This window comes from Vombatus ursinus, unplaced genomic scaffold, assembly GCF_900497805.2.
Source record: "Vombatus ursinus unplaced genomic scaffold, bare-nosed wombat genome assembly UNPS02014832.1, whole genome shotgun sequence".
NCBI lineage: Eukaryota > Metazoa > Chordata > Mammalia > Diprotodontia > Vombatidae > Vombatus > Vombatus ursinus.
This window is the reverse complement of record NW_020954610.1, coordinates 75,128,134-75,142,253: the sequence shown is the minus strand read 5'-3', so window position 1 is coordinate 75,142,253 and position 14,120 is coordinate 75,128,134. Positions and strand designations below refer to the sequence as shown.

Below are 14,120 nucleotides of genomic sequence, written 5' to 3'. Positions count from 1 at the left end.
TCCAGATGGGAAACCTCAGAGGAAAATCCTGGGTGATTCAGGGTAAGAGAGATGAGATACAATGGCAGGCATGCTATGCCCTTACTTCCTCTGGGGGATGTGTCAGGTAGAAGATCTATATTGCCAGGGCAGGCCTCTTTCACATGACATGTCAAAGAGAGATCTTGGCACCTCGTGACTTGTGGTAATTTAAGTAACCCAGAGCCCTTTCTGTCATGTGAGCCACACTCCAACTGGAAGGAGTCATTCTGCGACCTCAGTTCCCCCTCATCCTTTCAACCTGAGGTATTTTCTCTTGGCACCAGATTAGTGGAGAAGTATCACAGTCCTCGGCTGAACACCTGCTACATTAGCTGTGGCTGCATTTCATAATAAAATGAAGCAATCCCTTTCCATAGATAGATTACATCAAACTTTAGACTCAGCCCTTTAGACCTTCCACAGAGTAACAGAAACTGAGTCTTATAGGGAACCATTGAGTCTTGATTTTACACGTCTGCGGGGCCTAGTGTGATTTGGTTGCTGGAGAAAAGTAGGATAAAGGTCATTAAATTCACCAGCTTCCTCAGACCCCTTTAAACCTTTTTTACAAGGTGATTTGCTATAGAGCATGAGTAGGATAGGAAAGGAAGCTCCTTGTCACAGGTCATCCCAGATCCTTTCAGTCTTGCTCCCAGGATGATTCCAAGGGATCCTGGCTGGACATAAAGAGATATGGTGGGTGTGAAATGAGATTTTCTGACCATAACTCAAATAAAAGCTTAAGCTGACAATATCTGAGAAGCTTCAAAAAAATGACAAAATTTGTCAAAAGACAAATTTAATGACTGAAAACTTCTCTGGCTGGCTGTGCCCTGGATCTGAATCACAAAGAACTGAAATAGCACTTGTGATTATAATCTAAAGAGGTTATACAGCAGCTGAAGATCAGCATATGGCAACAGATGTTGGTTGAGGCATTAGCAAAAAGCAACTCAGTGGAGATGCCAGAAAAGTAGAGCTTAGCAGAGACACCCCCCTTCCTCAGTGAAGAAAACAGATCACAGCCTGATGACATCACCCAAAGACATTGGCAGCTCTGCAGAAAAGAAAACAGCATAGCTATAAGCAGAGAGGTGTCCTATTCAGATCAATGACCCAGGAGTAGGAGTTGTGCTGGTCATGTGTATTCCCTTTATGGGCCCCCTGATGTATATTCTCCATGTGTTCCCTAATCTACTGGTGGCGTGATAACCTGGGGGACACTGTACCCCTGTGTGAATGGGGAAATTTTATGCCACAGAACAGAACCTAAATTAATAGTGATCCATAACTTGAAGCTTAGAATACCTGGGTTTACAGCTTCACACCAATACTTGCTAGAGGTGAGACCACAGTATTTTGCTATGCTACTTAATTAAATGTCATATGCTTTGGAACAATGTCCACTGATTAGTCTAGTCAAATATTGGTGAGTTCTCATGTGACACTGACCCTTAGTATGTTTTGAATCTAGAATAGCTTTTTGGGGTAATCCACACTTTCGGGAGCCCTGGCTATATTTCAATCCAAAAAACATATAGTAAGTGCCTATGATATGTAAAGTGAGAGGCAATATAATGGGTAAAAAGCTAGCCTTGGAGTCAGGAGGACGTCTGTTCAAATCCTGCCTCTGACATATATTAGCCGTATGATCATGAGCCAGCCTTTTAACCTCCCGGTACTCCAAAGTAACTATCTAAAACTATACATTACAGATTTGTTGACCTGTGTCAATGGAGGCGGTTTCCATACTGGGATTTGCCTATGCTGATGAAAACACATGCTTGGACTGAGAAAAAAATAATAATACATAAAGCTTTGGACTGAGTTCTAAAGATACCAAGATTTTTTTTTTTTATGGAAGGCTGTGCTGTCAAAGAGCTTACATTCTCCTTAGGGAATATAATGTGTACAAATAAGCAAATGCAAGGTAATTTGAGAAAAGAGAGAACATTAACAACTTGGAGAACAGGGATGCCAGAACAAATACCTCCTATACATCATCTACCACCCATCCAGCTACCATGTGAGGACCACCAGTGATAGAGAACCCACCACTTCTCGATCACACATTTCACTTTGAGGTAATTCTGATACTTAGTAAGTTCTTCCTTATGTCAAATCGAAATGTGCCTCTATACATTTCCTAATGATGAATGATATTATACAAATGCAAAATGCTAAAGTAAGGTGGAAAAAAAAAGATATATTTTCTAAGTATTTATGTGAACTTCATAAGAAAGTCCTTTTTTTAAAAAAATAGTTAAACTAGAAAAATCTAGGGTTGTTTATTTTTTATTATCTCCTTTGGGGATATTAAATTGGGTCAACATTTATTACGTCCTTCCTGTTAGTAGCTCCTTAGAAATAATTTATTCATTTAGTTTCTATACAAATAGAATATTCATACAGATAGATATTCATATAGGTGAAGAATAAAATACAAGTCGAGCTCTGTATTTATATAATTTATTTTAGCTGTGTTTTTCTCTTTTGATTAATATATCAAATATTATGTGGGTTCACTGTTCAAGAGCTAGGTCTGCTACATCTTCCCTGGGATATCCTGAAGAATTGGGGATTCTCTAATTCTACTGGCTGAAGTCATTGCCCCTGTTATTGTCAGTGAATTATAGCACCACAGTTCTATTTAACCTCTTAATATCAATGAGTTTTTACAAAGGGGTATTTACTTTGAACATACAGCAGTAACAAAAATACAGATATTTCTCCCCAACACCTGAAGGGGCACACTGTTACCTTGGTCTCTGCAAAAAGTGGGCTAAAATGTAGCACAGTTTCTACATAGTATTGGTGACACCAGCATCCAGTAGCACCACTACTAGATAAATCCTCATCTTAGTTAGCACTAGGTTATTTCCCAAAAGTCACTCCTTGCTCTTTGGAGCAATCAGTGCTAGGCTAGCTACAAAACCCAGCATGGATTCAGACTCTCAGCATCCTAGAGCATAGATGATTCCTGGAGGTTTGCTCTCCTGACCTGTCAAAACTCATAAGGTTGGAGCAGTCAGATCAATTTCCTTCATGAAAAAGCAAATGTCAAGGCAAAAGACAGAGGCCTGTTTTCATGAGGCCACATATTGTCCTCAAAGGGGAGAAGGTCCAAGGCCTTTACACTTGCAGTATTGTCTCTCCTTGGATACCATCAGTAAAGAGGTCAAGCCAAGAGCAGAGCTCCACCAGGAAAGAATAGCCAACAAGATGGTCGAGGCTCTGCTTTCTAGTGCCTTTTAAAGGCACCCTGAGTTCTGACTACACAGCCAACTGAAAAGTCTTCTCCTAACCATGTTACAGAATGTCTACACATGCTCCACCATCTGTCCTATGCAGTTCCATTATATTTCATCACAACTCTCCCATAAGCATGTTCCCCAGACTCTTCCACAGGGGGAGTCTCTATCAGCCAAGCACACTAATGCATTCTGTACGTGTGCCAGTCTTAGAAAAGTAGAAAGGAGGAAAAAAAAAAAAACCAACAAATTCTCTGTGACCAACAATTCAATTTAAGTGAGAAATATAGACAACCTCAAAAAGTCATACCCAAAATTCTATAAATGAAATCATGCCAAGTTAGAATCAATGTGAACCAAAGAGAGTGGGTTGTATAATACGGGTAATCCACCAGGTACCAACATTCAGCACCCTGAATAGGGAAGAGATTGGTTATAAATGTGAGATAAGTGAAGTTGGTGGTGAAGGGGGAGAGAGAGGGGGAGGGGGAGGAGGGACAAAGAGCTAATAATATAGAATAGCATTGCATCTATTCCTCTTTTTCATGACCACTTTTCCCTTGGACTATTAAAAAAAAATCTTACCTGACCTCCCCTAGCTTCAGTATCTCTACCTTTCAGGCCATTCTTTACAAAGCTACCAGATCAATCAATAAACATTTGTTAAGTACCTTTTACAGGTCAAGCACTTTGCTGATTAATTTGCTTAATATACAGTTCTTACCATGTTACTCCCCTAGTCAAAAACTTTCAATGGTGATTTCATTGCCTATTGAATTAAGTCCAAATTCATTATCTGGTCATTCAGGCCTCTCCCCCGCACAGCTGCTTTATGTACCTTCCTCACTTTATTTTTCCATTACTCCATTACATATGCCCTATGGTCCAGGCAAATGATCATATTTTCTAAACTCTATAAGCAATTTGAACTGTTCCACTTTCATGCCTTTTTTCACACTGTTCCTTCCAGGTGAGAAATCCTTTCTCCCATCTCCACATGTTGAGATGTTCACATCATTCAAAGTCTAAAAATATCACATCTTCCATGAAAATGTCCACAATTATTTTGGCATGAAGTGATCAAAGAATCATACAGACCTCAGAGGTCATCTCCTCCAATTCCCAATCCAGAGTATGGTGCAGTGGAAATAACATAGAACCTAAGTTAAATACCAGATCTGCTACGTACTATGTATGTGACCTTGGCCAAGTCATTTAACTTGTCTTAGCCTCAGTTTCTTCATCCATAAAATTAAGGAATTGGATGATGTAACCTCCAAAGGTCTCTCCCAGCTCTGGATTCATGATTCTATCAAATACTAGACCCCTGACATATAGTTATTCAGACTCTACTTAAGTACCTCCAGTGATGGGGAACTCACTACCACCAAAGTAATCCATTGTATTTTTAGATAGCTGCTAGGAAGTATTTTCCTTGTGTTGAACTTGCAAACAGCCTGAATGAAAGAATAGAAATTATTAAGTGCCTACTATGTTCTAGGTACTGTGGTGGGCACTAGGTTTACGAAAACAAAAGTGAAATAGTCCCTGCCTTCAAGGAACTTACACTCTAATGGGGGATACAACATATATAGGGGAATGGGGACCAGGGAAAGGAGCTATGGTCTAAGAGAATCACTGGGATTGTAAGTGGGGGTCACAAGACAGATGAATGTCACATCCTTTCCAAGAACAATGAACTGATTGATCACTGTTCCCTTAGCAAGAATAAGAGGTAGAAAATGTGGGAAATACAGGTAGCTGAGGTATATAAACACAGTAGGGCAGATGGTAAGTTTCCCATGATGGATAGGCCTTGGTGCCCTCGTGGATGGAATGATTTGATGATTTTACTCTATGTTTCACACAAGTCATATACATTCTGATCTTTCTACTAGCAAAAAAAAAACAAAACAAAAAAAACAACAACCTCCCAATGAACAAAAATGGATCAAAAACTAGAATAAATGAGCACCATAGAAATCGTTTTAGAAGTAAAAAGAAAAACCTGCATCTCTGAAGCTTTCAGCAGGGGAGAGGAGGGCTTCAGTTCTAATGACATCACACAAAGGTTCATCGTAAAACATAGAGGTAATTCTTGGAAACTTTCCTATGAAGAAAAACACAGATCTCTAAGATTCTGACTGCTCTTCCTCCTTGTGAAGGACAGATTTAGCTCAGCTTGAGGAGGAAAAGCTGTGCAAGAGAGGAGGAGGGCTAACAGCTTACTTCTTGGCTGCCAACGTGGAAGCATTAAATGTTCACAGCCAAAAGTAAAGCTGTTGTTTTTCTGGTCCAAATATTCAGCTAGAAATAAAGTTCTAAGCAACTATAATGATGTCTCTGACTTTCTTCTTTTAATAAAAATAAAACAGTAAGTTAAATTATATTTATCATGAAAGCAAAGGTTATTGAAACAAATTGTCTCCATGGGATTAGAGAGTGATTTATGGCAAAGCGTACCTATTTTTCTAGACGTACCAGGGTTGGGGACCAATCTCATGTCACATGTTTATAAGAGGAAATGCATAATATAATCTCCAAGTTTAATGCTTAGATATTTCCAGGAAGGCAGCAGAAAATACTGAATTGGGGACCAGGAGACTTGGGCACTAGTTTTGGTTCTAACTAGCTATGTAACCTAGACAAGTCATTCGCCTCTGGGCTTTGGCTTCCAAAATGAACATTCTATGACAAGCTAATAGAGATAAATTACAAGAAGAGCTTGCAAGGTTGTGTGTGAGCAGCAATGTGACAGATGAGTTTCACTGTGGGTAAGTGCAAAGTAATACACTTGTGGAAATATAATCCAAACTGTGTTTACAAGGTGATGGAATTTGAGCTCTCAGTTACCACCCAGAAAAAGGACCTGGGAGTCATCATAGGATACTTCTTGTGACCAAATGGCCAGCTTTAAAATGGGTCATTTTCAAGGATGCTGAATATTTTTTTAAAATCATACTATCTTCATTAGAAAAAATTATTGTCTTTATACCTTTGGAATCCTAAACTCAGTTTTGGACTGTACCTAAAGAAAGAAATCTAGAGAACTGTAGCAGTTTCAAAAAGCAACAAAAATAATCCAGAGTTGTGGAGCTGCATTATCAGAAAACAAAGATTAGCAGTCCAGGCTAAAGAGAGGCATACGTTTGGAGAATTATGCTCAGAGGCATAGTCCTTTGCACATAAAACAGAAGCACAATTAATTGTCTTCAAATATTTGGTTAGACTTCTTCATAGTATAGTAAAAAGATCCTGGATTTGGGGTCCCAACATCATTCAAATTCTAGCTTTGGCATTTACTGACTGTGTGACCTTGAACAAATCACTTCCACTTTCTAGGCCTCAGCTTTCTCATCTACAAAATGATAAGGTTGGACTAAATCATTCCTAAGGGTCCTCCTAGCTCTAACATTCTGTGAATCTCTTAGGATTGGTCCCTAAGGAGAGAATTTGGACCAGAGTGTGAAAACTACAGGGAGGTAGATTTCAGATCAATGTAATGACAAACTTTTAGTGGAATGGGCTCCCTTGTGGGGTAGTGAGTTCCCCATTGCTGGAGGTCTTTAAGAAGAGGTTGGATGGTTGATTATTAGGATATCGTGTTGCAGCAGGGGTTGGAGTAAATATGTCCTAGGGTCCCTTTGTTAATTCTCTCACTGTAGGAATATGGGAGCAAAGACGAGGCAAGTTATTATATGTACTTTTATCTTCATCCAAGACATTAATAAGAATATTGGATAGCACCAAGAACAAAGGCCTGTGGCATACCATTAGAGACTTCCATTCCTGTTGACATCAATATCCTATCAATATGGTTGCTCCATTATCTATAAATGCAATTTATTCCACTATCATCTAGTGTAGCATTCTCTGTCTTGCCTAAAAATATAGTGGAGCAACAAGGTATAGCAGAAAAAGCACTGGACCTGAAATCAAGAAACCCAAGTTTGAATTTCAACTCTGACACTTAATAGTTAGGTGACCATGTATAAATTGCTTTCCTTCTCTGAGCCTATTTCCTCCTCTGTGAAATAAAAATGATAACACAATTGATGTTATATTCATGAATGTATATATTTGTATAGTATGAGTTGTATGTGTATGCATATACACGTGTGGGTATACATGTGTGTATATACATACATATATGCACACACTCACATACATGTACACATTTGCCAACCTTAAAGCCCTAAATAGATATTTTTCAGTATATCATGAAAGACTGGTTAAAATGAAACACTACACCTATAGGATTCCCCCAATCTTACAGCTTGGTAAGCCTACTGAGACAGAAAATAAAGTTAGTTTGGAATAAGTTTTTTTACCAACATAAATTATTCCAGTGAGGAAGAAAAGAACTGTTTCAAGAGGAAAATGTGGCTGTACAAGGTACATCCACTCAGATTTTGGAGTAGTGGATGAATGATATATATATAATATATATCATTCATCCAGTACTTCAAAATATATCCACTAGTCCAAAACATATATATGTTTGTGTATATGCGTGTATACAATTGTATATATGTGTATATGTAGATATATGTATGCATATATAAATATGTGTGTATGTTTACATATATATATGATACATAGTACAAAATATAGAATATATAGAAGCAAGTACAAGTAATTGATTTAAGTACAAGGACAAGTAACTGGTACCATTCTGCATGGAAAGCTAAAATGTAGAACAAAATCTAAGGTTTGCAATGAATGCTAAGGATAACTTTTTAAAAAAGATATTTTTAAGGTATTTAGGGTAAAAAAAAGATTAAAGAAAGAATAAGACCATTTGTTGGGACGGATGGGATAATTAGAATAGAAGGGGGGGAGCAGTTCTGTTTTTGCTTCTTCTCCTACACCAAGCAAAATTATTTTCAGCCCAGGACTGGGTGGTTGTTGCCAAGAACATAGCTATGAATGACCTTGTAACTCAGCATCATCGCTGTGAAGTACTTTGGTATATATGTATATGATGTAATCTTCAACCAATTGCCGTACATCCCACCACCTGTGATTTTTCTCAGGGTCAGGCACAAACAGAAGAGAAAAACACAAATACGTGGAAAGTCACCCAGGTAACCCGACTCCACTAACCTTCACTGCTTTGCCATGAAAAGATCTCATCTGGTTCTCTCATTCACCCTGCTGTGAACCGTCAGTTCTATGGCGTAAGAGTCAACTGAGGAAACATTGATCAAGAACTCTGACTTAGTTTTGTTTTCACGGACTGACTCTATCAGCAGTATCCTAGAACTAGCTCAGCCTGGCTTGGGAGAACCAACTGTTAAATTTTCACGTTGAGTATTTATACCTTGAAAATCAATAAATGCTATAAATCATGACTCAATTTATTGTTTTATTGATTGTCTAGGCTCAAGAAAGTGATGGAGAAAATGTTAACAATGAAGGTTCAACTTAAAAGTGTCATGGGGGCAGCTAGGTGGCACAGTGGATAGAGCTCTGGAATTGGAGTCAGGAGGACCTGAGTTCAAATCCGTCCTCAGACATTTGACCTTACTGTGTGACCCTGGGCCAGTCACTTAACCCCGACTGCCTCACCAAAATAAATAAATAAAATAAAATAAAACCACATAAATAATCAACATTTCTATATCTTACCAACAAAACCGAGCAGCAAGAGATACAAAGAGAAATTCCATTTAAAATAATTGTAGACAATATAAAATACTTGGGAGTCTACCTGCCAAAACCAAACCAGAAACCAAATAAACACAATCATAAAACACTTTTCATACAAAATCAGATCTAAACAACTGGAAAATACCAGTTGTACATGGATGAGCTGAATTAATATAATAAAAAAATAGTGTGTCATGTATACATTTTTTTTTTCTTTCAGAGAGCCAGTACATCATGTTATAGATGATCTAATGGGGAGAAATGCTGGTGTCCTCATCAGGGTTACTAGCAATAGCTGCTACCCTCCTGCCTCACAAATCAATTGTTCTGCCTTCTTAAATTGTGGTAACACTGTAAGCTAATGAACTTGACTTTGATTCCTGACAAAATTCAAGAATGTGTTTTTAAAAAAAAGGTCTATGAGAAGTTAGAAAAGGGAAGTAGCAATCACTGCAAGAAATGATTAAGATAAGTTATGCAAAAAAAAATCTCATTTCCTTTTTTTTTTTTTACAGGTTTCTAGAGTGAAACAGCTGGGAAATGCCATTAGCTCAGTATCTCTGGATTCTAGAAAGGTATTTGACGAAGTTCTCATGATATCCTTATTGACAAGATGGTAAGATATTGGCTAGATGATATTATAGTTAGGTGACTTCAATATTGGTTGAATAACTAGAATAAAGAATGGTGAGGCATGGATGGATCTCAAATTCAAGCAGTCTCTATGAAATATTACAGGGCTCTGTTTTTGCCCCCTGGTATTTAATATTTTTATCATTAAAGAAGTGGATAAAAACATAAATAGCATACATATCAAAGCTGTGGATGACATAAATTGGGATGGGATAGATAACACATTGGTCAAAAGAAGTGATATCCAAAAATATCTCAATTGAGTAGAACAATGGACCAGATCTAAAAGATTAAATGCGTTAAAGACAAATGTACAGTCCTATAATTGGGATCAAAAAATCATTTTCAGTAGTACATAGTGGGGGAGGTGTGGCTAGATAACAATTCAGGTAAAAAAAAAAAGACCTGGGTTATTAATAGACTGAAAGGTCAATATGAGTCAATATTGTGACATGACACCCCCCCCCCAAAAAAAATCCATGATGATCTTATGCTATGTGAGTGAATAAATGAATACTTATTAGGCACTTACCATGTGCAAAGCACTGGGTTGGGTTAAGCACTCAGGACACAACAGAAAAGTGTGACAGTCCCTACTCCCAAGAAATTTAGATTCTAAGAGGTGGAGACAACACATATAGGAAGATTCAGCAGCAGAGCAAATGGAAATGTTCTTGGGGTTCATTGGCAAGGCAAATAGCAATGTTCTAGTGTTCCAGATGCAAGGAAGAGAAGGCTGATGTACAAATATATACTCTTTACTGTTTCTTTGATTGATAAGATCATATCTATTTCTGATATTGAACCTCCTTGTTCTTTGGTGGTGAGAACTTTCTTTTCCAGGTCTTCAGCAGCTGAAGTGGCAGGGGATGAAGCACCAGCAGAGACAGTTACCTGACAGATATCCATAGATATCCTCTGCGGGACAATGTAGGCAGAGGTCAGGCTGGGAGCAGGGTCAGCGGCCCAAAGGGTTCCTGCTTCTCTCAAAGATCTTCGTCCTAGATCATATCCATAGAGGTCATGGTGGTGGTGATGATAATTCATACGTACTGCCTCTAGCACCTAAAACAAATAGTATTTTGGCTTTGTTATACTGTGCCCTGGTTGAACTATGTCTGGAAAATTTGTTTCAATATTTGGTGGCTTATTTTAGGGTATATATATTGACAAATTAGATGCAAATAGAGGACAGCCAGGGTGATGAGAGAACTAGAAACCATGCCATATGAAGATCAATACATCATGCTGTCTTCATAGCCCGAGCACCTAGTACAATATCTTATATTTAGTCATATTTTACTATTTCATTTATCATTGTCAATATCATTTTAAATATATATTGTGTATGTATATATGTATATTTGTAAATATATATATGTGTGTATATAAATATAAACATGTGTGTACACACAAAAATAGATACAAAGATACTGTAGATATATAAAATAGCTATGTGTGTACACACATATGTGTATATATTAATATATGGATACATATATACACATGTATATATGTATCTATAAAAGAAATGGGCTGCCATAGAAAGTCATATCAATAAGTTCCCCATCTCTGCAGGTCCTCAGGTAGAAGTGAAATGATCACTTATCAGGAATGTTGAAAAACTAATGACTGCTTCAGGTTTGGAACAGACTAGAAGACCTTCGAGCCCTTTCTAACTCTGAGATTCCATGATCCTATTGAATCTATTCCTTACTTTTCTAAGTGCTTACAAATCATATCCTTAATAAGCTTTTCTCAAGAAATGATTTCAATCTTGCGGTAATTTGCTCTGTAGTGGCTAGAATCTACCAGTTTTATAACTTTTAAAAACTGGTTCAACTCTTACCTGTCTTCTGGTACTTCTCTTGTTCTCCATAATTCCTTAACAGACACAAATAATAGTCTAATATTCCCATTTGCAAGTTCTTTCAGCACTCTAATGTGTAACTTATCTGGGCCTGGGTACCTGAACTGATTTAAAGTTGCTGTCTGACATCTTACTATCTCCTGATCTATAGTGGTCTTTGGTATGATTTCCCGATTGAAGGTCATTCTTCTTGACCAAGGAAATGAGAACATGTAGGCATTGAGTATTTTCACTTTCATTCTATCATGTATTAATATTGCTTCATCTGATTAGTTTTGCTGAACTTCTACTCCCCTCTCCTTTTTTTATTCCTCACAAATATATGTTTAGTAAATGATTTTTCTTTCAGTCTTCATTTTAAGTAATGGTTCCTTAGGAGGGAAAGGATACATTTAGAAATGTAAATTTTAAAGTAAAACTATATTAATCAATCAATCTAACATTTATTATCTTTCTAACATTTATTAAGACCATACTGTGTGCCAGCCATTATGCTAAGCTATTTTAAAAGGCAAACAAACATTATGCCATATGCCCCAAGTGGTAGGCCTTTCCCTTCCTTATTCTTATTGCTCCAAACAAAGGCAAAAAGTCCATTTTAGTCTTGGGAATTTGGAGCTTTTGGAGGAAGCTTCAACTTATCAAGGCTTTAGCCACCCTGGGTTACGTTTACAAGATCATGTCACTCTTTTGTATTTATCCTGATCTATGTATTTCTCTTGTCCATATTTTGTACATACCCTTCTAAAATCTGAGCTCATCATTTTACTGTTTAGACACCCTTGACAACATCACAGTTATCAAATGGCAGCAAGTTACCTTCTAGCCATTTAGAATAGGAATGATGTGACAACCATACTTACAGCTAACCCCCCTTAGCTCCAGTCAAAATAGGTGAGCCCCAAAGAGTCTTCTTGAATGGATAGAGCAGATAATTGTCTGTTGCTTAATAGGGTAGCACCACCTTGATTTAAAACAGGCTTGTCCCTCAGAAAATAGTCATATCCAGCCAACTTTTAGATCTGGAAGAGCTTAGAATTCAGAAAGTACAATGTTGCTTTAAATTCCCAAGAGAACAGAAATTGACAGGGTTATATCCTAGGAATAAGAATCATGATCATACCATATGATCTAACCATACTAGAAGTAGTGGGAAGGGCATAAATGATCCAGATTTTCTAAACACCCTTTCTCTTTCTCTCTTTACTCTCCTTTCTCTTAGACAGAGAAAGAGAAGGCTCTTCTTTCTCTTCCTTGGGAGTAAAGCACCATTCCTCTTCTTCTTTCTATCTTCCTGGTAGGCAGATGAGCGGAAAACTTTGTAATTCCCCTCTCTCCTTCTGGGCAGAGGACTTGTGCTCCCCTTGGCTCCTTCCCCCTTCTCTGGTAACTGCATGGGAAGTCCCTTTGGGCCAGACAGATATTGGTAATAGTTATCTATACTGTTTTAAGAGATGCTTATGTTTTTTTAGAGCTATAATTAAATGTTTTATTATAACCTTAAGTAAGTAATTTTAATAGGTTGGTATATTTTTACAGAGTTAAAAAAAAAAAGACTCAACAAATGCTGTGTTCATTAGTCCCATTTGATACTGCCCTCCCTCTGACTTACCTGCCCTTCAATCTTAATCATACGAAGTGAAATTCAGTCAATCAAGCATCCTTGTGTGGTTTGTCCTTCCTTCTAGAAGAGGACCATGACATCAGGAAGATGATGCCATGACTTGCAAATGAATTGGATTTAAGCGAGGGAGGGCTGTGTAAAGTCACCAGCCTCACTTTCTCCTCCAGAGCCATCTGGGTCCAGTGTCCAGATATCGATCAGGATGACTGGAGATGGCCCAGCATCAAGCAATCATCCTGTTGTCAGAACTTTAAAGGAAGGCCCTTCTTAACAGATTTGAGGAGCTACAGTACTGTCAGTCATAGAGACCAGCCCCTGTGCAGTCACAAATGTTTCTTTAGAAGCCTCCTCCTTTTCCTCTTTGTTCAGAACATTGTAATTATCTTGCTGGGTTTTTTTTTAGAATTTTCATCCCTCTTTAACAAATTTAACATACATTTATTGAATTTTTCCTACATGTGGGTGAAAGAATAAATCACAGAAACAATACCTATGTATAAATAATGATAATAATGAAACAACATACAGCGATTTCTGGGCTGCAACTAAAGAAATCCTCAAGGGAAAGGCCATATCCTTACAAACATATATTAACAAAATAGAAAAAAAGAGGATTGATGAACTAAATGTAGATTTTTTTCAAATTAGAAAACCAACAAATAAACAAACCTAAAATTAACACAAAAGAGGAATTAATAAAAATTAGAGGGGAAATAGATAAATTGGAAGGAAAAACCCCTTAGAAATAGTAAGTAAAAGTAAAATCTGGTTCTTGGAAAAAACTACTAAAATCAATAAACCTTTAACTAATCAAATTAAAAATAGGAGAGTAGAAAATCAAATTAATATAATAGCAAATAAACAAGGTAAAATTGCAACAGAACCAGATGAAATAAAAAAGGAATCAAAACATTATATATAGTTATATGCTAACAAAACTGAGTACACAAAAGAATTAGAGAAATATCCTCAAAAATATAAAATGTTCACAGTATCAGAAGACTAGATAGAGATTTTAAATAACCTAATCTGAGAAAAGGAAATAGCTGTAGAGAAACTAGTAAAGTGG

The 14,120-nt window shown here is 37.3% G+C and overlaps 1 protein-coding gene across 1 annotated transcript in view; it reads right to left on the bottom strand.

The window, feature by feature from the left end:
* The window catches only part of LOC114025889, an 89,118-nt gene extending 76,009 nt beyond the window's left edge, over positions 1-13,109 (bottom strand). Inside the window, exons 1-3 of the mRNA XM_027839399.1 lie at positions 13,040-13,109; positions 12,551-12,832; positions 10,313-10,622 (exon numbers count right to left, since the gene is read on the bottom strand). Coding sequence (XP_027695200.1) covers positions 10,313-10,622; positions 12,551-12,832; positions 13,040-13,060 — 613 coding nt within the window. The 5' untranslated portion in view covers positions 13,061-13,109. The remainder of the gene's footprint in view (positions 1-10,312; positions 10,623-12,550; positions 12,833-13,039) is intronic.
* Positions 13,110-14,120: the final 1,011 nt, after the last annotated feature.